Genomic DNA, 25,147 nt, shown 5'->3' with positions numbered 1-25,147 from the left:
AGGCTTTGTAATCTTTTCTTGACTGAAAATAATATACAAGCCTATACCACAAAATGTCTTCAGTGTTTTGTAGGAAAATGATTCCTTTTTTCACCAAAATAACATAAGAACACTTCATTCTGCTTGCTTGGTGTGGAATGAACTTGGTCCTTAACTGATATTCCTTGATGTTTGTGACTGTACTATATCCTCTATCATGTGTTTGTATTATAAATCTGGAAGGAGGAGCCCCCTCTCCCAGTAAATGATTTATTTTGATGAACAAGTAAGCTATGAAATGATTCCATGCCCCCAGATAATGATGAGCTCTTTCTGACTACAAGGCTAGCAAGGAAAAGCCATTTTTTTTTCTCCATGAAGATGTTGTATGTGAGTTGGGTGAGTATTGAAATGAAAATAGATAAATATATAGATATGTTGTGTAAAGCAGAGGAATTAAATAAATATTGTTAATTGCTCACAGGTAAAAACCACTGAAAATCTATGGTGATAAAGGAGTCAGAGGAATATTTCTTTTTTTCTTTTTTTCATATAAGAGTGCAACAAAAAACAAAAACACTGCCTTTTAGAAACTCAGGGTTACAAGTCTGTAACAATTAAAACAAGCTTAATTGTAATAATTACCTCTCTTCTGAAAGACAACAGGTTGTTATAAGCATAAATAAAGTGCTCTTTTATTTTGTATTTTATAGTAGGAAGATACAAGTTGCTCCTGCAAAAGTTAAGCACGTTAAGCATCTGCTTACATTTCCAGTGTGAGTAATTCCATTAGCTTTAGTGGACTTTCCCTGAGGAAGTCAAAAATTGTTCCTAAGCCTGGATGTCTGAAGAAGGCTTTTTTCTGGTTGTGGTCGATTAGCCTGTGTTTATTTTTGTTGTATTATGTTTACTTAAGGTCACAGTGTTAGATTTGCCTTGAGTTTATACCCTAAAGATTCTTATGGGGAAAAACAGAACTTTTTTCATCACTGTAAGCATTAATGTTTGATTTGCTTTGTCATTACTAATATTATTTGCAAAATGCTGTGGACTGAGGCAAGTTCAGTTTTTTGGTAGTTATGCATTTAATAATCTTGGTAGATTTGGTGGAAACCAAAGTCTATTTTGCATTACATTTCTACTTTTGGGGGAAGGCAGAAGGATAATTATCCTTGTGATTGTCTAGCTCTGTTTTCCTGTAATCTGCTTCACTTTGAAAGGTAGCGGATCTTTGCCTTTCTCGTTACTGGAAGACTTATAAGAACAGCCTCTTTTTCTCTTCCTTAATGTACTGCTTTTAAGTTGTTGCATAAAAGATACCACTTGCTTTTTTTGCTACCTTTATTGTATTTATTCTGCATACATCATCTGTTAAAACAAAGGGAGTTGACTGCCCTGCACAGAAGCTTTCGGATTCTGATCATTGCCTGGGTTGAAAGGCAGACTTTTGAGGTGTTTAAAACTTCAAAAATGGTTCTCTAATTAGTTTGCCTCTTGGAGAGCATGGAAAACTGCACATTTCCAAAAGCAAAAATGTATTGGCTTAATAGCAGAAGGATGTCCTCAGTGCTTATGCATGATTCTCTGCCATCAGAATGGATATACAGCTCTATTTCTGGGATTTCCTACAGATTCCAGTATATAAATACAAATTAATTAAATATCTAATTAACTAGTAGTAAGCCAAAGTACTGCAGGTTTGACACGGAGCAGCATTAGGCATGTAATATTTTAGTGCATGGTTTCTAGAAAGAGGATATTTCACAGAGGCAAGAGTTCTGTTTCTTACTCCTTCCCCTTGAGGTGAAATGATACAAGTGCTTATTGAAGAAAACGCACAATTTTGGGAAATATAAGATACTGATGCAGTTGACACGCCCAAAACGACAGATTTCCTAACTTAAAAAGATGAATAATGGAACAACTGCTAGTACAGCAAGTACAATGTGCACTTCCCATGTTTTAACGTCTCTCCATGGTGAAGTAATTTAATCGTGTTTACTTTATCTGCATGTATTCTTGACTGATATTTCTATAAAACTTTCAAGAATGGCCCTTCTCACACTGAATTCATGTAAATTCTCCTTCGTTATATATTAGTTCTGCTGCCATTATAAAAATGACTTTGTGGAAGTGTTCTTTGGTATCATGCTTTGTTCAAATGAATACTAAAACTGATTCTTTATACTCATCCCTATAATTGCATATAAGGAAAATGGACAAAAAGATGCATGCTGTGATAGTTTCTCCTTTTCTGCCACTCTATTTCGTGGGTTTTTTTATTATTGCATGGGCAGAGATTGGCAGTTGTTTATATCTTCCTGCACAGTGGTAAGACTGATGTATTGTAGGAAATAGATGTTTTGATAATTACTTTGTGGTATTTTTTACCTTCCAAAGTGGCCATTGGAGATCTGTTTAATCCTGCTCACTCTGTAGACTGAGGCCATACAATCGCTCTAATGATGCAATACTTTAGAAGTAGAACGTGTGTCTTGTTTTTGAATACAAACTGGATTGGATTTAGGATGGTGTTTGTACTGCAATCAGGACTGGAGAAAATATTTGTTTTGCAGCGTAGCAGTTTTGTTGGAGTGGTTAAACACTCTTTTGCGGAAACTGCTCCGCTCCCTGGCGATACCTTGTCAGACTGATCTCATTCAGCCCATGATTAGCTCGTTTCAACGGGGCATTTTGCATTTAGTAGGGTGATGTTGCTCACGTTCACAACTATGAACCAGCTTTCAGTCTTGTTGCATTTATAGTCAAATAAAGGCATTAGGTTTTTTGCTTTGTGTGTACACTTGTCATGGTTATTGTCTGTAATATGTGCGGTTACACATTTAATCCTAGGATCCTCATCCCTAGAGCTATTCCCTGAGGCAATAAAGGCTGTGGCAAATAAACTCTCTGGCCTGAGGCCCCCTTCCCCTTGGAACGGCCACTGCTTGTTGACCTCACAACTCCGAGTTCTGAAGTTTTGCTGAGGAAAACCCATTACTAGGGTTAGTTTCTGCAATTACTAGTAAAGTAGTGCCTGTAAGATGTACTGCCGTGCTTGAAGGATCAAATGTTTGGCTCTTGCAAACTGAACTAGGAGCACAGGACTGAACTTCAGAGCCATTTGTGTGTTTTGTGGCTTCTATGTTTGCCGTGGTTAGTGCCGTGGGGGTGGGAAGAGCTGTTGGGGCTAGAGGTGGGTCCCTGGCCCTATGCGGAAGCCCTGTTCACGTCTGTGGACCTTTATAACTTTTAATTATTTTTGTAAAGAATAAAGTTCCCCTTCGCGCCGCCTCGTTTCAACCAGCGGCGCCGCTGCCGCCTCAGCGAGGCGGGGGGGTGGAGAAGCGCGCCTGCGCTTGCCGCGGCCGCACGTCATCACCGCAGGCCGGCGGGCGGAAGTGGCGCGTTTGTGTCGCGCTGCCTCGTCCCAGTCTCCGGTGGCGGCGGTGAGTGGCGCTTCCCGCCCCGCGCGGGGAGGCGGGAGGAGCCGGGGCCCGCGGGGCCGGGGGCGAGAGCGGGGCCGGGGGCTGCGCCGCGGCGCGGGCCCCATCGCGGTCGCTGCCCTGGGGGCCGCGCGGGGCTCGGGCCACGTCGTTAGGCGTGAGGGCAGCCCCGGGCCCGGCGCTGTCCTCCCGGTTCCCGCGCTGGGCCCGGTAGCCTGGTGCTCGCGGCCCTTCTGCATCCTCCGAAGCGGCAAAGCACCGGATCCCGCTTGTAGGTGTCCTCATGCTGCTCGGGCAGTCCGTTAACTGTGCGGAAACTGCTGTGCGCGCCTGGCTTTATGCCAAGCTCTGTTCGCTCAGCATAAGTCAAGTGCAACTCAGCTTTCCTCGAAAATGTTATGTTAAATGTTGATCTGTGCATGAAAAACGTGTGTAAAACTGGCGCAGTTGTGTTTGGTGACTGTGTGGCTCTGTAGGTTTCATTAATATCACAGTTTTTTTTTTTTTTTTTCTCCAGAGCTTTTTTGAACTCAAATGGGTGATGAAAAGGATTCTTGGAAAGTGAAAACTTTAGATGAAATTCTTCAGGAAAAAAAGCGCAGGAAGGAGCAAGAAGAGAAGGCAGAGATAAAGCGTATTAAAAATGTAAGATACCCTTTGATAAACAAGTTCTTGTAGGTGTCACGAGTGGTCTCTTAATTACCTTAAAGTTTGACAAAGTACTTTGAGTCATCACATCAGCAAGTTACAAGGTTGGCTTGAAGTAGAAATGGTACTTACTGTCCTTTTTTCGCCCTTTTCAACATACAAATTAACTGTGTTTCGTTTTTGCTCTTTTTTGCATTCCTACGACAGTCAGATGATCGGGATTCAAAGCGGGATTCCCTTGAGGAGGGGGAGCTGAGAGATCACCGCATGGAAATAACAATCAGAAACTCACCTTACAGAAGGGAAGACTCTATGGAAGACAGGTAAGAATATGAAAATAGTATTTTTGCTTTAGTGGAACTTTAGAAGTAATGAGAAGTTTGTTTAAACATCTCTAAAGGGGAAGAGTTAACTCCTTTCGCATGTTGGTGTTCCATCTTGTGTCCTATTTGCAGAAAGTGCCAGGATATCTTTTCAAGTTTAATCCTGTGGTCAAGTTTTGACCTGTACCCAGATATGTAACTCTTCCCTCAAAGTGCTTAATTCTCTTTGATATTTAATTATCTTCAGTTTACTTGTAGATTATAAGTGCACATATAGTAATAGCATAACTATTCACCTGTCTGGCTTTCTGTAATGTAGTCTTAATGCCTTAGCTCAGCGGTGTTAAAGAAATGAACATTGATTAAGATAAAACACATTTAAAATTGAAAAGATGAAATAACATGCACTTTGCAAGGCAATATGTATGAGCTCCCTGAGTTTACTAACTTATGTCATATTTTAGAGGAGAAGAAGATGATTCCTTGGCCATAAAACCTCCACAGCAAATGTCACGGAAAGAAAAAACTCATCATAGAAAAGATGAGAAGAGGAAAGAGAAGCGTCGACACCGTAGTCACTCAGCAGAAGGGGGTATTGTCGTGGTTCTTTGATACTAGTCAAGCTGAACAGAATCTGTACGGGGCTTAAATAACAGTAGGTGTGAACTGGAGAAAAAAAGACAGATGGATTAGACAAAAGTGAAACTTTTGTGTTTTCTTTATGTTGAATGGCCTTTTAAGAAAGAGATATATGCCTGAGGTGAAAAAAACGCTTTGGGACAGGGACAGAAGGTCCAGTTTTACTCTTTGAAGTCTGCTTAACTTCTTCCTGGATTCACGGAGTGAGGTGTTGAGCCGTGATCTTTGTGCCTGACAGTAGAAGAACAAATATCCTTTCAATGTAAAACAGAGCAGAAAGTCCTGTTACTGACAATCTTCCTCTATTTCAACATGAGTGTTCACACAAGATTTTATAACTATTAAATTGTGTAACACCCCTCTGGATCGGGATTTTTCCGTTAAGAAAAGGCCAAAGAACACAGATATAGGTGTCATAAGTTTCATCTCATCCAGTTTTGCCTTCTGGAAATTGAAACAGTGAATATCTTGAACAGTAACACTCCAAAATTCATTTTTGTCTTGGTTAGGGAAACATGCCAGAGTGAAAGAGAAAGAACGGGAACATGAGCGTAGGAAGAGACATAGAGAAGAGCAGGATAAAGCCCGACGTGAATGGGAAAGACAGAAACGGAGAGAAATGGCAAGGGAGCATTCCAGGAGGGAGAGGTATTTTACGTCGCCCCTACACTGCCCCTCTCCCCTTAACCCCCCAAAAACCAGCAGAGAGACAAACCTCTTCCTCCTCTAAATGTCTCCTGTACTCTTTACTGTTCTGCACTGATAAAAAAAAAAAAAAAAGTCCAGAGCAGAAGCTGGTAAGGTGCACTGCCTGTCCCATGTTCCTCTGAATGTATTGTCTGACAGAATGGCTTTAACTACCTTTGTAAGTGATTTAATTAGAACAAATATATTTAAGTGCAGTTGTTGCCAGTGTTTTGCTATGGAGAAAAATGGGTGTGTCAGTCTTATATAGAATGATGGGATCTACTAACTAGACTTGTTTTATGTGTTTTTAAGCCTTGGTAAGGGTGCAAAAGCTTATGTGTTTCCTAGCTCATGACCTTTGTCTCAAAGGGACTGTCTTTAAACTATCAAATGAAAAGCCACCTATGTATTTGACAAGCGTGCAACTGGTGGTGCTGTTGCTAGTGAAATTGAAAAGCCTTGCAGCTTGTTACAGGAAAAATATTTGTCTTCAAAAGCTGAACTTGTATTGAACAGCAGTGTAACAAAAAATAACAATTTTTTTTCTAGAGATCGTTTAGAGCAACTTGAGCGAGAACGAGAGAGAAAAATCAGAGAGCAACAAAAAGAACAAAGGGAGCAGAAAGAACGAGAAAGAAGAGCTGAAGAAAGGCGTAAGGAAAGGGAAGCCAGAAGAGAAGGTAATTAATTATTCCAGCCTAGGTGTTGGGGGTTACAATTTTAAGCATGGGGATCTACACAGTGTAAAAGCTGTAGGAAGAATTAAGTGGATGAGATCTGATAACTTGGCAGCAGAAAACACTTTGGCTGGAGCTAAAGTCATAGACACTAAAGTCAATTGATTACAAGACACAAGTATAGAAACCCAAGAACCAGTTTTTATGTTCATAGGACTACTTGTCTGACAAACGATAAATTAAATTAACTTTTACATCTGAATTCTCACTTCACAGAAGACTTCAGACCATTTGCAATATAATTTCAGGGAGCTTTTAGTTAAATGATCTGTCTTCATCTTTACTCCCCTTCCTTTCCTGAGATAAAAAAGGAATAATACAGAAAACAGGTGGCTGTGGCAGAGGAAAGAATTCTAATTAGCAGAGAGATGTTAAGATTCATTTTGTTTTTGTTTTCACTAGTTTCTGCACATCATAGAACAGTGAGGGAAGAATATGGAGACAAAGTGAAAATGAGACCCTGGAGCCGCAGCCCATTACGACAACAAAGAGAAAAGCCTGAGCAAGCAGATAGCAGGAAACCAGGTAGTGTTTGCACCTGATAATGCCTTTGCCTGAGGGCCATGAGGAGCTGCTTTAGGGAAGAGTGTTTCATTTTTAGTGAAACACGTATTTCTTTTGCTGTATTGAAAGTATTGTTCACATTAGCCACTGCAGTTCAGAGAGCTTTTTGTCTCTTGAAGAGAATGTGAAATTCTGTCATATCCAGTCATCTGTTTTTGATTTTTATGGTCTCACAGTAAAAGAAGAGAAACCAGAAGAGAGAGATCCCCTTTCAGACTTACAAGACATCAGTGACAGTGAGAGAAAAACCAGCTCGGCAGAGTCTTCATCAGGTAATAAGTGCAGTCTAGTAAATGTAATACATTCTACATGATAATGCTTCCTCAAAAGATGTCTGTGCAATGGTTCTACATAAAAATATGTGTTTTTCCTGCTCAGCGGAATCTGGGTCAGGCTCAGAAGAAGAGGAAGAGGAGTCTAGCAGTGAAGGATCTGAAGAAGAGGGAGAGGAAGAGGAGGAGGAAGAGGAGACGGGAAGCAATTCTGAGGAAGTGTCTGAGCAATCAGCTGGTGAGTAACGTAAAGGTCCTACAATAGTGTGTTATGGCATATCTTAGTTTTCTGTTCTCTACCGTTTTACTTCAACCTTTTCCTTTTCTCTTAGTCTAGGATAGGCTGAGACCTCACAGGTCAAGATAACTAAAAAGGAAAAAAAAAACAAGTACAAGTCATATTCTATCCTTTTACATAGAGGTAATACAAATTATTCATCTAAGAAGCAAGATTAGCAAACTTGAAAGCTGTTTTTGTCTTCCTAAATGGTGTAAGACTAACAGTTTAAGTAATTCTGTGTTGGACAGTAAGAAGTAGTATGTACTGAGCAATTCTGCAATTATCTAGGGTGGGGGGAGGCGTGAAATACAAATGTCTCTGTCATTTTGAATGAGAAAATCTTTTTTTTTTTAAGTGCAAATTATTGAACATAATAATATAAAAAGGATTTGTACAGAAAGCTGTATTAGCTTTTTTGTCATTAATTAGTAGAGAAAAGGCACAACAACCTGTCTGAGGGCTAGATATTTTTATTTAAAAATCAATTAAAGGTGATAATATGCATAAGCTTCCTGATACAATTAATTTATTTCTGCAACTATAAATTTCAGGACACTCATAAGAATTATATTCCTTCCTGGGGACTGAACAGTGAAGTTCTGTTAAATTTAGAGAAAGCTTTTGTTTTCCAAGTGAAACACAAGTATGGGTTCACTAACTAGATAATGATGAACAAGGCCTGGCAAATTTATCCTCCAAATGAGAATTTGTAATGACCTGCATGACAAGGAAATAACAGGAGTGTTGAATTTATTGAGTTGGACTTGATTCTGTTTTGCAGAAGAGGTGAGTGAAGAAGAAATAAGTGAAGAGGAAGAACGGGAGAATGGAAACCACATCCCAGTTGGTACAATGCAAATATTGAATTTTTAAGGAAACATTACTCAGCAAAAAGTTTAAGATTTTGAAGGCAGAATGAAATTTACTGGCTCAATTTTCTTTTGCATTCTCTATAAAGATTTTTTTTTCCAATGTGTAGTATTTAGTGCTGGAAAACCATAAAGACTATAAGATGAGGCTCTTGAAAGCCTCATCTCTGCAAAGAGTAGAAATTAGTCTTCCTGAGTTTCAGTGCTATAGTAACTTTTCTTGCACAGTAGCACTTTGCTACTATCTCATTTATAAGGATCCAAGTTTCACTTCTTTTATTTGTCTAAAGCTGAATTTAAGTGCTAGAAATGATGCTCCCTTTCCATGACTGATTCTGACTTTTAAAGTTACAGAGTCGAGGTTTGACCGAGATTCAGCAGCAAGTGAAGGAGAAGAGGAGGAGGCTGGGGAGGGAACCCCTCAGTCCAACGCCATGACAGAAGGAGACTATATCCCTGACTCACCTGCTTCCTCCCCCATTGAACTGAAACAGGAGCTTCCGAAATACCTTCCTGCACTTCAGGTAGAGGATCACACGGGGTGAATGAGGAATTAATGAACCTAGTTATACTGAAACAGCCACCAGGAATCCTTTAGACATCCAAGTAAAAATGAACTCCAGAGATACCTTTTTCATTTGGCATAGCCATGTTTAGAATTTTCTTGATAAATTTGAACTATTCCTAGGAAGTTGCTGAAGTTTATCTTATGTCCTTTTAAAACAAATGAGCAAAACCCTTCCACAGACATTTGAAGAGTTGTGTTGTGTTGTTTTGTTTTTCCCAAGGGATGTCGTAGTGTGGAGGAATTTCAGTGTTTGAACAGGATTGAAGAGGGAACATATGGTGTGGTCTACAGAGCAAAAGACAAAAAGACTGGTTAGTATAAGTGGTTTCTAGTTGGTGTTTTCTGGTGTTAACTAAGCATTATGACCTTGTGACTTTATGTATCACTGTAGTAATATGTGGAGTAGTGCCATGATTTTCAAAAACCATGATGAGGACTTTGTAGTTGAATACACTTTTTGTTTAGTCTCTTTCCAGGTGAGTTACCTTAGAATACACTAAAATCCATAATCAGCATTTTTCCTCTCAGTTTTGAGTAACTGTTCTGAATTTTCCTGACACTTGTCCTTTTTTTTAACCCCGGTATTGTCAGATGAGCTCTGTTTTAGATATAATATCTGATTAAAGGCTTCCATTGAAATAAATAGTGACATTGGGGAGACCTTTTCACATGTATTTTATTAGCTATATTGAATCAATAGTTAACAATTCTGTTTTCCTTGCAGATGAAATTGTGGCTCTGAAGCGACTTAAAATGGAAAAGGAAAAGGAAGGCTTTCCCATTACTTCTCTTAGAGAAATAAATACTATTCTGAAAGCGCAACATCCAAATATTGTCACTGTCAGAGTAAGGACAACAACCTTTTATCTGAAAAGTCTTTTTTTCCTTGAAATGTTGTCTTTTGGCTACTAAAATACCTTACAAAAATGTTAGCATTCGTAGCAGAGCTTGTTTCTATAAGTAGTGATGTGCTATCTGCAAAACTAAACAGATGGTGTTTCTCTCTACAAAATCTGATCAATTACAGAAGTGAACTTTTGTCTTGAACATGTAGTCTTAAGTTTTCTATGAATTTTGCCAATGGCAGGTAGTATTTATGCTATTTCCAGTACATTTTTAAAATTAATTCATGCATATTTTTTAAATAGTGCGTGCTTGCTTTGATCATTTGTTTTTCCTGTTTTAGGAAATTGTTGTAGGTAGTAATATGGACAAAATCTATATCGTAATGAACTATGTAGAACATGATCTCAAGAGTCTAATGGAAACAATGAAGCAACCATTTTTACCAGGTACTGTTTGCCACAGTGCTATAATTCTCAAGCTGGGAAAATGAGCTACAAAGACCTCAGTGTCTATGGGCTGTACTTAGCTCAGAGAATTGTCTTGTTTGAGACCTTGGGATGTCCTTTGAATGTCCTGTGGAATGGGATCTTTATTGCTTTTTCTCTGAATAATGTGATTCAGCTGATTCAGGTTATGATAGGACAGGGGGCTGCCAGTGCTGTTACTCAAAGTGGTGTTTGGCTGATGAATGCAGTTTGCATGATTAGGGTGAAATTAGGCATCAGATCAACAACAACAACAAAAAATATTGGCCTGTTTTTACCACTTCAGGTGAAGTGAAAACCTTGATGATTCAGTTATTGCGAGGAGTCAAGCATCTTCATGACAACTGGATCCTTCACCGAGACTTGAAAACTTCCAACCTGTTGCTTAGTCATTCAGGCATTTTAAAGGTAAGAATTGTGGCTATTTTTCAAGACTGGAGACCATGCAGTAGCCAGTGTGGCCAATATACGTTGGCTGTGGCAGTAAAGGGCATGGTCAGTGTTGGAACTGCTGCGGACAACTAATTTTCTTTCAGGTTGGCGATTTTGGGCTAGCCCGAGAATATGGATCTCCACTGAAGCCTTACACCCCTGTAGTTGTGACACTTTGGTACAGGGCTCCAGAATTGTTGCTTGGTGCCAAGGTATGTTTCCCCTTGCTCCTCTGGGAGCTAGAAGAATGACTTCTTAGACTGATTTCAATTTTTTTATTCTTAATAAAAAAGCTGCAAAGGTTCATGCTTCCAGAGGCAGAGTGTAGGTGGGTGATAAAAGTGTCCTCCTTTAGGATGCTGATGTGATAGAGTTGCTGGCCTCCTTATCATGAATTACTGGAAGCTTTCATGTTAGGCAGATGGATTTTTTTCACCTCACTCTAAAATTTGTGATGCCTGGTAGCAGAACAAGGTCCTGGAAACATTTTGAATGTGTTCTCTACTGAATCCCAGTTTCATAACTGAAAACTTGATGAAATCAATACACCTGAAAAAAGTACTGCATGATCACCAGAAAGAGAAGTGCCAAAGTCAAAGAAGCCCTGTGCTAAGAGTCTTAGTGTTCTGTCAAAGAAGAATAATGAAATAAGTTCTTATGACAGGTGAGATGGTTGTATTTAAAAAAAGAAAAAGTCTGTGCCATAGACTGTAAATTGCAGTAATACAGTTGATGGTTATGCCTTAGGCATGGAAATGATATTGTGTGTTCTGTTCAGGATGGTAGACTCTTAAAGCTACTCAATCATCTTAATAATTTCATAATGTATAATATGTTTCCTCTTTTCAGGAATATTCAACAGCAATAGATATGTGGTCAGTAGGCTGTATATTTGGAGAGCTGTTAACTCAGAAACCGCTGTTCCCAGGGAAGTCAGAAATCGACCAGATTAACAAAGTTTTTAAGGTAACATTTTTAACGTCTTTTGATTTTTAACTGATGGTTTTGGAGGCAGGTGTATGAGGGTAGTAGCAAAATCAAAATACTTGCCACACTTTCACAGAGATTGAACCTTAATAAAGGGCTTAATATTTTGATTCTTGTTTACCATAGGTATATTGGATTAAGATCATGGTTTGTACTTTGTCTGTTTTCTTTGGATAGTTATCAACTTCCATAGCTATATAATGAATAAGCAGGAAAGCTGCAGTCAAGATATTTTAATTTATAGGACCTGGGTACTCCAAGTGAAAAAATCTGGCCTGGTTACAACGAGCTGCCAGCTGTAAAGAAGATGACATTCACAGAGTATCCCTATAACAATCTGCGCAAGAGATTCGGAGCACTCCTTTCTGATCAAGGGTTTGATCTGATGAACAAGTAAGTGCTGTCTTCCAGGGATCCTTGGGAAAAGGTGCTCAAAGGATATGTTAACTATGGAGAATGACTGAAGCATAGTGTTTCAGTGGATTTAGTTTATAGTCAAAATTTGCAAATGGTTTTCAGATTTGTCTGTGAGGTTTCCTTGCAGTGCTGCTTTTCTTTCTCCCAGCAACTTTGTTCAGTGTGCCAGTCTTTAACAGCTGCTGTTATCTCAATCCAAGATTATATTTGCACACTGATATCCTAGAAGAATAGAGTACCGTTTCAGAAGTAACTTAATATCACTCGTGTCATGCTTACTTACATGATGAGTCAGCCATCATGCAGATAGTTCTTGTTAAACCAATGAAATGGCATGTAACTGAGTTAATAAAGGGAAAAAAAAGATACTTATGAACTCCATTGCATTCCTAAATACTTCTCAGGTTTTTGACATACTACCCAGCCAGAAGAATCACTGCCGAAGATGGTTTGAAGCACGAATATTTCCGAGAAACTCCCCTTCCTATTGACCCCTCCATGTTTCCCACATGGCCAGCAAAAAGTGAACAACAACGGGTGAAACGTGGCACTAGCCCCCGACCACCTGAGGGAGGCCTTGGATATAGTCAGTTGGTAAGTAGAGTGGCTCAGGAAAATTGGGCATAGACTTTTTGCTGTCCTGATCCATGTCCAAGTTCCACTTTTGGAAAGTTGATGCAGATTGGATGCTGTTAGTCTTGTGGGGCTTGGAATCCAACTGCTGTTGTATTCACAAAATCATTATTGTACTATTTAAGCCAGGAGAGGAGTGAAGTCTGCTCTTAGAACAGTTTTTAAGGGGTTTTTTTTTTTTTGGCTTTACTTTTTGTATTGAGAAAGAAATACGTGTGCATGGATACTTGCCAATAAATGAATTGTATTTGGTTTTCCCAGGGTGATGATGATCTGAAAGACACAGGTTTTCATCTGACCACCACCAATCAGGGAGCATCTGCTGCAGGACCTGGCTTCAGCCTCAAGTTCTAAACTCACCATGAAGAAACAAACAAACAAACAAACCCCAAACTGTTCATGTGAGTGGATTTTTGAGTGCTCCAGTTCTGTTCTTCACATCAGGGAGACTGGAGGCCTTTTACGGGGGAAAAAAACCAAATGTCGTCACAGATTCAAAGGCTGTTGCTGGGTGCAACTACCTGTCTGCTGCATTCCATTTAGAGGACTGGAATTAACCTGAAAAGTCAAGGTTCATTGTCAAATTTGACAAAGGAAAACTTGAAGTACGATCCTGGAACAGGTTTTTTTTTTGTGTTGTTTTTAGGGGTATTTTTGCTTGTAAATTTGTAGAATTAAAATACATTTTTAATTGTTTAATAGTGTGAAGGATTTCATTTCTTCACATGCAGAAAACTTGGATGTTGGTGGCATTAAGTCTTCTAGAGTGGAAACTTCTGAGTTTTTTATTCTGTTTCCCTATATGCTGCTTAAACTATTACAGCATATTGTCAGCCCAGACAGAACCAACCTTTTTGCAAGATGGATGTGGCTGAAGGTAGTAGTTTGGGCAAGAAATCATGACACTTAATGGGGTTTCTCTTTTTTTCTGTGCCTTGCAGAGGCTTGGGTATGCTTGAGGGTTGCCAACAACTTTTTTGAGTGCGCTAGTGGACTGACCACAGAGTTGTCACATACATGTATTTACAGTGGTACTGGTGCAACAGAACTAATATATTGTTTTATAAATCAAAAAGAAAGATTTATTATGGACACTTGAAACTTTATTTCTTATCGACGTTCTTTTAAATATCCCATTTTTCCATTAAAAAAAAGATTAGTTGTACTGACTGCGTAATATAATTTCTCACAAAGGGAATCAAGTTGGAATGTCTCAGTGTTTTGGGTCTCTTAGTTTATAATGTTATCATTCTTTTCTGGGACTGGAAGATTTGGAAAATGCTGCAAAATATTGCATGTAGTCAGACTTGGGCACCAGTCCAGTAAGAGGCTTAACTTAAATAATACTCCCCTGACTTCAGTGCATTTTAAGAGATGTTACTGGACATAAGAGCCTGGGAACTGGAATTTAGATACACTGAACTTGTAAACTTTGAAAAAGGCTGTTTCTGTGAAGGAAGACAGAGCTATTTTCTCTTTAGGCCTGATTTCCTGATCCTGGAGGAGAAACAGTTCTATCATTGGTTTGTTACTGAAGTATGCATGAATTCTCAGAGATTCTTCCTTGATGATTATATGCAGAGCTCAATAACCAATGAAAAAGCAATTTCTCTGCTACATCCCACAGACTGCAGCGCAGAAGAACCATTTTCCCATGGCCTTGATAAACTGTAAGGAAAATGACTGTACTTTGTGCTTCAAGCTCTATGGTGCATCTTGCACTCTGTGACATTATTTCCTTTCTAACTTCCTTGGCCTTCTTGCAGCATCACGCATGGCAGGTCTGATTCCCTGACAAAAAGAAAGGATTATTCATCTCAGTTGGATGGTTTTAGTTTTTTTAAAAAAAGGCAAAATCAACGAAGTCTGATGCTGGATTATAGTGGGAATTTGATGTGGTTCTAAGAGGTATGTGTATTCCAGTTTCCTTCATAGGAGGACAATATCAGCTCTTCGTCAGTCTAGCAGCATTGCTCAGTTGCCACATTGCAGCTTTTAGGTTGGCACAAATGTCTGTTTTTGCACATAGTACTTGCAGTTTATTATCCTGATTGTAATTGTCCATAAAAAAGATACATTTTTAAATTTTTTACCACCCTGTACTCTTACTTAAATATGATGGTAAATTTGAAGCCTAAGCTTATTTATTCATACTAAATAAATATATGAGAAATGAAAAGGGATAAAAATACTTAAAAATAATTGTACTTTACCTGCGATATTTAACTTTCTAAAGAGACCTTTCACATGCAATTGGAAGCATCTTTCCAAGGTGGGTTAACTTAAATCTGGACTTTTGACATTGATGGGGAATGTATTTATTTTTAATCGTATGCGAGTTATGTAAGGGCAAAGGAGAGGAGAAAATAAGTTAAAGTCAGTTTGATCAGAAACAGTTTTACAGTATTTAATTAGTTTGAAATCATGGCAGGTTAAACAGCTGATTTCAGCATTGTGGAAGGCTTGCAGAGTATATAATTTGGACCAAAGTGGAAATGCCACTGCATGAGCTTGTGGTGCATCACAGGATTTCAGGTATTTATTTTGCTGTTGATTTATTTCAGATTTTATTTTTTTTTTAAAAAAAATCAAATTCTAATCCAATATCAAGCAAGTTTTGTTGCTTACCTTGAGGATAGCTCCAAAGTTCTGAAGTGTTTTCCATATCAGCAAATGTGCATTTCAACAGAGGGAAACTATGATTTTAACATGTAGTGATGCTATAACATGCAGGGTTCCTGGCTCTGGGGAGACAGGTAGGTGGCCAAAGTGCTGACATCCTCTTGCAGTGGGTTAGTGGTGGCTCTGGCCATCAGCTGCTTGTTCTCGTTTCCCTTCTGCAAATCCTAAGGATAGGGCTGCACTAATGATGCCCTTTCCATCCCGAGTCCATGGAAGCCCCAGTCTGAAGGCCGGGATGCAGCTGTCACTGTCCAGATGAGCTCACACGTTGTGCAGAGATGCACCAAGGCTTCTGCAGGCTGGGTTCCAAGGCAGACACTCAACTCATGCATCAATCTGTTGATCCATCTGCCTAATGAGAGGTTTCACTCTTGTTTTTCATCAGTTTCTAGAAACGTGAGTCATGTAACTGCAAAAATCTGACCCTAGATTTGTTAATTATTTTTTTATTATCTCTCTGTACAGGACAAGCTTGATAAATTCTTAATCATTAAAAGTAGCTTGAAAAAGTTTTTTCCCGAAAAATGAAGTCACAGTCTCTCTTGATGAAACCATGGAAGCAGTTGATTTAAAAGTTTGATTGCACTGCTGCAGGTTAAATATAAAATGCTGAAGAAAAAAATTGATTTAGAAACAGAACTAGCAATAATTGAAGTTCTTATTCCAGGGTCTTGTTAGTGCCTCAGTCTGATCCTCCAGGAATAAGTGGTCAAAATTCTTTCTTTTTTCTTTACTATACATGTGTAAGTTCCTTCATTAATTGCATTTGCAATGATGCTCATGTGATCATCATTTAAGGATAAGTAACCTGGGTATGAATATTCCAGAAGCTCCTTATCTTTATACCAGCTGTTAAAAGCAAAAAAAAAAAAAAAACAGAAAAATAACAGAATTTGCATTAGGGAACATCCAATATAAAGCAATATGTGTTAGTTGTGCTCTGTGCTGGTTAGTTCTGCTTAAGACAGAACTGATGGATATATCCCCTTATAACCACCATCATCTACTTAAAATGTAGGTGCTTATTTTGTTTAACAAAGGAAAGATTAACAGTAGGAGCTTGAATCTTACTGAGGGTCAATGGGAATTTGGCCCCTCAGGCGCTTAGAGCTATCAGCTTTGGACACATCCAGAACCTACAAGCTCGTACAGTATTAAGGGCTAACAACATTAATTGAACGGGTAAATTTAAGACTGCAGGTTTGGGTTTTTTTTTTTTTTTCAGAATGTATGCCAAGGAATTTGATAAAGTGGGTAAAGATCATCCTTATGCTATAATTGTGGCCTGGATTTTACCCTTTTCAGTTCAGCTTGTCCCTTGCTGATAGCTCTGCTTTCAAAGTAAATGTTATAAACAATATTTGCACATTCCTTTCTTCCATCCTTTCTTCCATCCTTGATGGGGCTTAGCAGTCATTTCCTCACCCCTTTTTTTCTATGAGTGCCCAATAAAGGACAGTCACCAGAAGGTGACTGCACTGTTATGTACGTATCTTGTCACACTTGTCATACTCATTTTTTTTTCTCTTTTTTGGTATGTAAGCTGCTAAATGCCCTAAATTGGAATAAATGACAGAGCACTTACTAAACTTTGCCTTTTTTATGGATGATTTTCTGTCCACAGCGGAAGGTGACATTCCTGCCCTCAGAAACAGTCTTGGTTTTTGTCCTTGGAGGGGGCAAAGTAGAGGGGATTGCTGGAAATGGGAATTCTGTCCAACAGAGTTGAGAAAATGAAATGGCAAAAGAGTTAGAATATTTCATTATCAAGCTTTAGTCATCCCAAAATGCAATTATCAGTTTATCACCCCAAGAACCTTAAAGGGATTAATTAAAAAATGTGTTTTACTCAGCACTCTCGTTGAATATTTGACGTTGTTTATATGCAAAGATAACTCCCTTGTTTCATACAAATTTAGATGGATTAAAAGGCAACTTAGCCCTGTTTCATATCCTTGGAGGGGTGGGTAAAAGTTCAGTATATGAATAATCCCAGAGGATATAAATATTTGCAACTATTGAACTATCCTTTATCAGTAGTCTGTACTGGCCAGAGACACTACTTACATGGTGCCTCTTCCTAAGGTCGGGGATATTTATGTGAAGCTTAATTCCACATCTGCAGTAGCTTTACCTTGATTCCTTATTATCCCTGTGTCTGGGTCCCTAGCAGTGAGGCCCTAGATGAGATGATTAACATGTTTTTCTTATTTCCTTTTCTCCAGAGCAAGTCAAGTCTGGCTGTGTCTGAGGTTTAATTCGCTTTGTTCCTGTCTCATAAATGCATCAGGTACAGTACTGCATCTCCTAATTTAGTGTTTCATCATCTCAGTTCCTCTGTTTCGTCTCAAATGGGAATATTTCCAAGGCACATGGAGTGTGTGGTTTTTTTTTTCCTCCAGAAACCCCCTACCATTAGTTTAGTTAAACTAGAGAAGAATGTGATAGTTTAATGTTCTAGTCCACAAATATTTATATGTAAATCTTGGATCAGATGCAGGCCATGCCTCTCATCAGTGCTGGGTAGTCACATCTTCTGTCCTCTAATGCAGAATTAAGATCCTGCCTATCCCTACAGCTAATACCATTTCTTCCTCGACTTCCTTACTGTAACCCCTCTCTCTGTCCGAAGCCCACCCCGATCCCAGAAGGAAGGCAGGATACCGTAGCAGAAGTCACAGGTGGAAGGACAGTGCTTTTTCATCAACTTCCTGCGTTTCTCACAGAAACCTTTTCGTGCCCATGATGGGCACATAAATAATCTGTCTTTACATCCTGAAACAGGAGGAAACAAGGTATTAGGGGGATTCCCTCTGAGAAACAAACTGATGTCTCATCCCCATCAGCCTGTTCAATGCAAAGGACAGAGTTGGGACAGTGTACGATAAACAGAGCAGGATACCAGCTTTATAGGAACAGGGAGGGACCAGTTGCACCAGTGATAGAACAAAGTTGTCTCTTCTAAACCCTGCAAGAGGCAGGATTGGACTAGATGATCTCTAGAGGTCCCTTCCAACCTCAACCGTTCTGTGATTGGGCTGTTTCAGAGGGGCAAGCAGTTGTTTCTGAGCTTAGGAGCTTCTTGCTGCACCTTGGGGAGAGCTTGACCTTGCTGTATTAACACAGCCTAGTCCAGCCAGAGGGCTATTTACACCACACCTGCTTTTACCCTCACTTTTCACTAAAAAAATGTTTCCTTTGTGCTACTTCTTACAAGTTTAGTCAAACATTCTTCATACAGAGAAGCCTAGAGCACAACCCATTTCTCTGCCCTCCTTACCATAAAGTCTGTGAATTCCCCAGACTTCATCCTGAGAGATGGTCTTTTTTCCAGTCAAGGTGGCATTGATATGCATGAGGGCATTGGGGTTCAGCGAGTGCATAAGTCCTAGGGCATGTCCTATTTCATGAGCTGCCACATGTACCAGGTCTGTAAGCCAAACACCTGGAAGAAAAATGCAAAAACAGCTGCCATTGCATGGTGAAGTGCATTTGCTGACCTGGTGAATAGAGATTGGAAATATTTTAGCACTATGGTCTTGTCTTATTAAAATTTCATTTCCTCTGTAGCTGCTTGGGTGCAAACAGACAAGCCAATTATTTGCATGTGTTTTTAATTTCAAACAGTAGTGCACAGAGCAACTGCCAGACAGCAGGAACACTGCTGTGCAACAGCAATGTTTAAAATGATGACTAACACCCGCTATCACTGATAGTTACCAGCCATAGAGGAGTTTGATGCAGAAGGGTATTTTTTTTGGAGCTGAGCATATAAACTGACCTGTTACAAAAATCAGCCCTCCCCAGTCTTCATCCCATGTTCTTATTTGTTGCTGGGCTTTGGGAAGCAAGAGGGGGAGAGCTGTTGGAGACTATTCTGAATCTCTCTACCTCTCTAGGTGGTGAAAAGCAAAATATCCTCCTTTCAAAAAAAGTACCAGGGTGATCATAGAGTATCAACTGGGTGGGTTTGCTAATTAGTTAGGGACCATCTGCTTTTAATTTCAGATTTGTTTTGACATTGCTGAAAAAGCAACAAAAAACACTTTTCAAGCCCTAAATAACACACAAGACACTTTTAGGTACCTACAAACCTGAAATGAACCCAGGAAAATTAAAATGTAAACAGCCCTATCAGCAAGTCCAAGTCACATAACGTAGCCCTTCCCAGAGATACAGCTGCTCGGGCCACAGCCCAATTCTTGCGTCCATGGCTGGAGTCCACTGGATTACTCAGAAACAGCTGGAACTGCCACCAAACACAGGGCCTGATAGCACTGCAGTCTCAAGATCAGCAAAAGTCCAAAACTGCAGAAAACTTACAGCTGTTCCTAGAGTCTCTTTCCAATCTTAGGTAAATCAAGAAAAGGACCCCCAAAATCCTAATACGTCCAGGCATTAGGTGCTCCCTGAAGCGTGTGTTACCTTTTTTCCAGCTGAAGCGGGTATTCCCCAATATCCAGTATTCATGGTCATCAAAATGGATTTCCCCGTTGGGTGGGAAGAAGGCATGGGCAAGTTCCCCTGTTGTTCCATCAAAGCAGTGGTGGATGAGAGATTCCAGACAGTCCGTGTGGTTGATAGAGTAGAAGCCTGTGCAAAAGGAAGCACATTTAGTAAACCTTCCATCTGGAACCCTGTGGTTTACTAGTACATCTCTCCTTATGGTCTCCCATGTGATTTCTGCTTTACGGAGATACGAAAGGAAAAATAAATGCAAAGCTGTTGTCCCAAATGAGGGTTAAGTGATGCAAACTCGACTCGCCCCTGTGGTGACCCTAGATTTAGAGCTGTCTCCAACAGACACAAATGAGTCTACTTGTCAGAAAGGAATGCCGAGTTCTTTGTGCAACAGGATTTGGAAACTTCTTTGTTTTTTGTTTTTAAGAGGAGTTGGGCGGTGAGACTATAACCTTAACCTGCATTATGTACTATGTTTTAAACAGAGATGAATGGGCATCCTTAGACACACGGATCCCTGTGCCAGGTCAGGCAGCCACAGCACACTCGTTCAGTGGGCACAGAGGCTACCTGGTGCTCACACGTGGCTGCCAAGCCCAGGGAAGGCACATCCCATGCTTGGGAGAGGCATCGTGCAAGAGGAGCACGAGGAGCCTGTTGCGAAAGAAGGGAAAAATCTGCTGGTTGTCTCGCTATCGCTGCAAGCTGCACGGCAAGTAGTTATTTCTCACAGCCCATAAATCACGAGAAGAATTTCCATCTGGGGTTGGATCTGAACAGATAACACCTCAGCATTAATGTTTCCTAAGGCCTGGGAGAATCATGAAGTGGTCAGTGAGTCTGCAGCATGGTGCAGGGCAGAAGGAGAGGGAAGGTGCTGTTTCAACAGGGACCAAGTTGGACTCTTATCAGCTGCTCTGAATATCTCGGGCCTCTGAGATCCTGAAGCCATCAGTCCCTTGGGAGCGGGTGCACGGAGCAGCCTCCCGCGCGCTCACCTATTTTCAGGTCGCTGTCGGCGTGGCGGGGCACTTCCCTGAAGCTGAACGGGGACACTTCGCTCCACATGCGGAAGGCAGCTGCTAGGCCCCTGCGTGTCTCACTGGCGTTTATGAGGTTTCTCGGGAAGGACAGGATTCTGTAAGGACACAGAACAGCTTTAGCAAGATACTGTTCCCTCCCCCAGCATGGCTGGCAAGACCTCAAACACATAATTTTCGGCTCAGTTCTCTTGCAAAACATTTTTTCCCCAACTTCTTCCCACTGTTGCACAGCATCATTTCTCAAGCAGCAGACTAGGCAATTCCTACTCGCATCACTCAGGATATATGCAATATATGTAATATACTTCAGCGTGCAAAAACTGAATTGTCTCCGAAAAGCTTTAGAAAGAGGGCTCTGAAGGGTATCAAAGGTTTGATAGAAAAAAAAAAACACCTTGAAAAGTCACTTAGAGTCAGCTCTTAGGCTAAGGCATGTCCATACTTGTATGTGAGGTTGAAGTGGTCCCATTTGAGGTGTCCCGGGGTGATGGTGTATCGTTTTCTCCGCGTTGGAGGCCAAGGTGGACCGTGTGAAGCGCTCACTCCATGAAGAGCAGGTGATGCAGCATCTTCCTTAAAAGACAAAAAAAGAGGTTAAAAGAGATGGAAGAAATTAAAAGTTTGAACATTGTTTTAAAAAGAAAAAAACAAAACTGTGGCTTATGGCTACAGCAAGTGCTGCAGTTTTTCCTGGAAAGTTCTCATTTCCTTTTCACTTTGCTCTTGCTCTCCAGCCTCTCCACAGGAAAAAAAAAGAAACACTGGACACACGAGTCAAACAGGCATCTCTTTGTGCTGACAGCTCCTTTTAAAGCTGGATCCTGGATCCAAAATGTCTTTAGAGTAAACTGGAAACCCAGGAGTGCATTTAAAGCAGTCATAAGACATAAATTCAGCAACAAGCCTGACTCAAACTACAAAAACACTTTAACCCTGAGGAGTGGAGATAAAAACTGGACACCCATCGTGGTCCTCTGCGTCTGTCTGCTCTGCGCCACCTTGTCGGGACCAGGACATTGAACATCTTGGTGTAAACTTTGCCCCAGAGGCAAAAGACCTGTAAGAAGTGATAAATGTAGTGGTAATGCTCCTAAAACTGCACCACAATGAGTTAACAGTCCAGTCTATAGAGGACAAGTCTCTCTCCATTTTATTTACGGAAGAGCTGAGGCTCTGAGAGGCAAAACAGCCTGTCCCTGCTCTCACACAAAGCCAATGGCAAGAAAGTACTAAAAGCCAGAAAACAACAGCCAGAAAGGCTCTGAGTGAAATGAGAGTGATCTAGGTAAAAAATATACAGTATAATTTGGATTAAAGCATTTGTCTAGATGCTAAAGGGCCAATTGCCAAGACTGCGGGACTATTTAAGAACTGGAGAAGTTGCCAGCCCCTTCCAGGAGGATGCCCATTGAGCTTGGTTAGGGTCTTGAATGTTCACCAAGCCTGGGGTGTATGAGGAGAGGGATATTCTGTGACTTAGGATAATTTAATAACAGCCCTGAGCAAAAGATGCTATTGACAGGGATCATCATAACCACGAACAACAGGAAAGGATGCAAGGTTTTAGAGAAGATTATATTTCTGCAGTTAACATAGCAGTAGAATTAAGATCAGTTTCTGGGAGTCCCATCTCTCTCTAAACAGCAAGTAGCACCAGCATATCTTGCTAATGAATGGACCTTGAACTAGCTCTAACATCACCTCGTAGCTTCTGCAGGTCCTGCATTAACTGGCCTTTGGGATCTGGCACCCGGATCCTGGAGACCCCGGAGTCCCGAGGGCAGCCCCGCTGCCGAGGAGCTCCGAACGGTTCCTGCCACATCACGGCAGGCTGGGAAAGCAGAGGAGCTCGGGAGGGCTGCTCTGAGGCACAACGCTCCAGAGCTTCTGTACCTTCAGCATTTAGTTGTCAGCAAGATACAGGCTCATTTTTATTGACCTGGGTCTAGCTAGACACTTCATTTCCTTTTGGGACCCTTGCGAAAAGGGAAACAAATAGATCTTGTTGCCTTAACAGTTATTTTCAAATCATTTAGATCCCTCCCCAAATTCAGCAGCCTTTTAGAAAACTTCCACACACACTTGATAATCCCACTCCCCTTCCAGGCGTCTGAGAATTAGATCCTTCCCCTACCTGGCTTTTCCGAGCTGCAGCTCCAGCTGGGTCTCCCACAAAAGCCAACAAAGCCACCACAGGGAATATGCATAAAAATCCCATAAGAGATCTATAACCACTGTCTTTCTTCTTGTCAGCTGAGGGGAAGCTCTTCTTTCTGCTTGCAGAAAATTGTTCTGCTGGATCCATTTCGTTCCTTAATGCTTTTTAGAGAGAGATGCTGAGACATTCACTTCACTGAACACATTGGTAATCCTTTTGCTCACAGTTGCATCTGGAGCATTTGTGAGGAGTCCTGCAGTTACTGTCAAAGTTGTGCCGAAATGCTGGTGTTTCAAAAAGCTCTTTAAAAAAAAAAATGTAGACTTTACATTAAGCCTCTTTCCAATGTGCCAAAGATTCTCTTAACCTCCGCCAAGTGGTATCGTATTACTAGAGCAGAGAAAAAAAAAAAAAAAAAAAAACAGCAAAGTGAAACAAGCTGGGATGGACGTGAACTCCTTTCTTTAACTGGCCATATATCAACAGAGAACAAATCTGCAGTTGTCAGCTTTATATAATGAAAAAGTTGAAGGAGGGGGGTGAAAAAGGAATCCAGAAGCCAGCATCATGCCCTTGGAACGCGTCGGGTAGGGATGCTTGGTGCTTGCAGAGCTGTCATTTGTCAGGGGCTGTCTTCAAGGAGCAGAGTGAAAGATGAGAGGCTGGCTGGGGCAGGCAGGACTTCTCTGTTCGGGGGATTTTGGTCAAGGAATTCACAGCTTAGATAAAACTAAAAATCAGCTCCTCCTCCATGGAACTTTGCAAGCAACTCCGGCAAATTCCATGGAATTGAGGGCCACCCAGTACAGGGTGATCATGCTGAGAAAGAAGAACAAGTATTTTCAGAATCATGCCCATTTTGGGTAGCTCAGCTTTAACTGATTGGTTTCAAGAAAGAAACTGGCCAACTCAGCTTAAACAATTAGACATCTCCACGTGGGGATTTCAGGTGATTCGGGGCTTTTTAAGAAAGCTTGCACAAAAAATCTGAGGTCTTCAGAAGTGGCTGGAATTTTCTGTCTGGCTGTAGAGGATCCCAGTGCTGTTGAGCTATGGTGCCCTAAGCTAAATGGCTCAATAGAGAAAAAAGAACTTTGTGCAATCCTCTAAGTTCACAAGCAAATAACAAAGAGGGGTTAGCTCTGCTACCAGTTAGTATGAAACATTCCTAATAGATATTTGAAGCTTTTGAAAATTGGAAACTTCTTGCACTTCAAATAACAAGAAATTGAATCAATATTTTTTCCTAGTTCACAAGGAAGTTTATGACTCTTCGGAAGTTTTCTGCACTTCAGACTAAAGCTTGCCTGCAGTTTTTAGACAGCTGAAAATGAAAATGACCAAAGAGCGTGCATGTAATTTCACATTTTTCTTTTTCAGTTTTCACCGAGCTCCCCTAGCAGAAACAACGTGCTTCCTACAGAGATGGGACCAAGCTCTGCAGAAATCCTTCAGTGATGCGAGAGGAAGCAGAATAGAGAGTAACGTGGAAGGAAGCTATGGGAAGAATTACAAAGGGAAACTGGAACTAGGAGGAAGAGGCGACGAAGCGAGGAGACCAGGCTCTAACTCCTGCAGACCAAAGCAGCCAGCTCCAGTGCTTTGAGGTAGAAGCTCATTTCACATGTTAGCAGCTTTCTAAGGACAGGCCTCTTTCCCCAGAAACAGCTGGTAAATGAAACATGAGACCCAGGCACTCTAAGCAACTGCTTTGTTCAGGCCCCAGAGACTATTGCAAAACTATCTCCATTTGTGGTGGAAGCTGTGTACCATGGTAGGAAACGAGAACCAAGCAACAATAAGTTATTACACTTAGACCCTTGAAAAAGTTGCTGTCAGAGTCTGTAGAAAAGAGCGCATTTGCAGAAAGACCATCTTGAAATAAAAACCTGCTTTGAATTGGGGATGGAAAACATTGGCCAAGTTTCCACCAATTTAGTTTTCCACTAAAGTAGCACCAGCACAAAAGGAAAAACCTGCTAGCAAATGCA

At 40.6% G+C, this 25,147-nt stretch overlaps 2 protein-coding genes across 4 annotated transcripts; one reads left to right on the top strand and one right to left on the bottom strand.

The window, feature by feature from the left end:
• The first annotated feature begins 533 nt into the window (after window positions 1–533).
• LOC104577948 (cyclin-dependent kinase 11B) lies at window positions 534–13,511 on the top strand. Of its 3 annotated transcripts, none has more exons than XM_088536110.1 (20): window positions 534–755; window positions 3,943–4,070; window positions 4,281–4,396; window positions 4,861–4,988; window positions 5,545–5,683; window positions 6,272–6,402; window positions 6,862–6,984; window positions 7,200–7,295; window positions 7,402–7,533; window positions 8,357–8,422; window positions 8,793–8,968; window positions 9,233–9,323; window positions 9,737–9,858; window positions 10,199–10,304; window positions 10,630–10,751; window positions 10,880–10,987; window positions 11,625–11,741; window positions 12,007–12,155; window positions 12,584–12,773; window positions 13,074–13,511. In XM_088536110.1, exons 2-20 carry the CDS (start codon window positions 3,960–3,962, stop codon window positions 13,164–13,166), a joined length of 2,316 nt encoding a protein of 771 aa, XP_088392236.1. In that variant the 5' UTR covers window positions 534–755; window positions 3,943–3,959; the 3' UTR covers window positions 13,167–13,511. The 3 variants fall into 3 exon arrangements, with proteins under 3 accessions (XP_088392236.1, XP_088392238.1, XP_088392235.1); XM_088536112.1 differs by lacking the exon at window positions 534–755 and adding an exon at window positions 3,354–3,428 and having other exon boundaries at window positions 8,799–8,968; XM_088536109.1 differs by lacking the exon at window positions 534–755 and adding an exon at window positions 3,354–3,428.
• A 2,530-nt stretch (window positions 13,512–16,041) lies between these two features.
• Window positions 16,042–23,846, bottom strand: MMP23B (matrix metallopeptidase 23B). Its single transcript, XM_088536138.1, has 8 exons — window positions 23,133–23,846; window positions 21,441–21,571; window positions 20,954–21,093; window positions 19,920–20,087; window positions 18,775–18,939; window positions 18,159–18,269; window positions 17,080–17,206; window positions 16,042–16,343 (listed from the first exon to the last, which is right to left on the bottom strand). Exons 1-8 carry the CDS (start codon window positions 23,301–23,303, stop codon window positions 16,169–16,171), a joined length of 1,188 nt encoding a protein of 395 aa, XP_088392264.1. The 5' UTR covers window positions 23,304–23,846; the 3' UTR covers window positions 16,042–16,168.
• Window positions 23,847–25,147: the final 1,301 nt, after the last annotated feature.

The sequence above is a fragment of the Tinamus guttatus genome, unplaced genomic scaffold (assembly GCF_059628265.1).
Source record: "Tinamus guttatus ecotype Peru unplaced genomic scaffold, ASM5962826v1 Tinamus_guttatus_pri_ptg000652l, whole genome shotgun sequence".
Taxonomy (NCBI): domain Eukaryota; kingdom Metazoa; phylum Chordata; class Aves; order Tinamiformes; family Tinamidae; genus Tinamus; species Tinamus guttatus.
This window is presented reverse-complemented; position numbering and strand designations above follow the sequence as displayed.

What these genes read in the sequence shown, in the direction of transcription:
- LOC104577948 (XM_088536110.1), top strand. Translation starts at nt 3,960, where the DNA reads ATGGGTGATGAAAAGGATTCTTGGAAAGTGAAAACTTTAGATGAAATT. An exon ending in AGCAAAAGACAAAAAGACTG is followed by an intron (nt 9,324 to 9,736) that starts GTTAGTATAAGT and finishes TTTTCCTTGCAG; the next exon opens with ATGAAATTGTGGCTCTGAAG. An exon ending in AATTGTTGCTTGGTGCCAAG is followed by an intron (nt 10,988 to 11,624) that starts GTATGTTTCCCC and finishes TCCTCTTTTCAG; the next exon opens with GAATATTCAACAGCAATAGA.
- MMP23B (XM_088536138.1), bottom strand. Translation starts at nt 23,303, where the DNA reads ATGGATCCAGCAGAACAATTTTCTGCAAGCAGAAAGAAGAGCTTCCCC. An exon ending in CACCTGTGACTTCTGCTACG is followed by an intron (nt 17,207 to 18,158) that starts GTATCCTGCCTT and finishes TCTGTTGGACAG; the next exon opens with AATTCCCATTTCCAGCAATC. An exon ending in CATAAAAAAGGCAAAGTTTA is followed by an intron (nt 16,344 to 17,079) that starts GTAAGTGCTCTG and finishes TGCTTTTAACAG; the next exon opens with CTGGTATAAAGATAAGGAGC.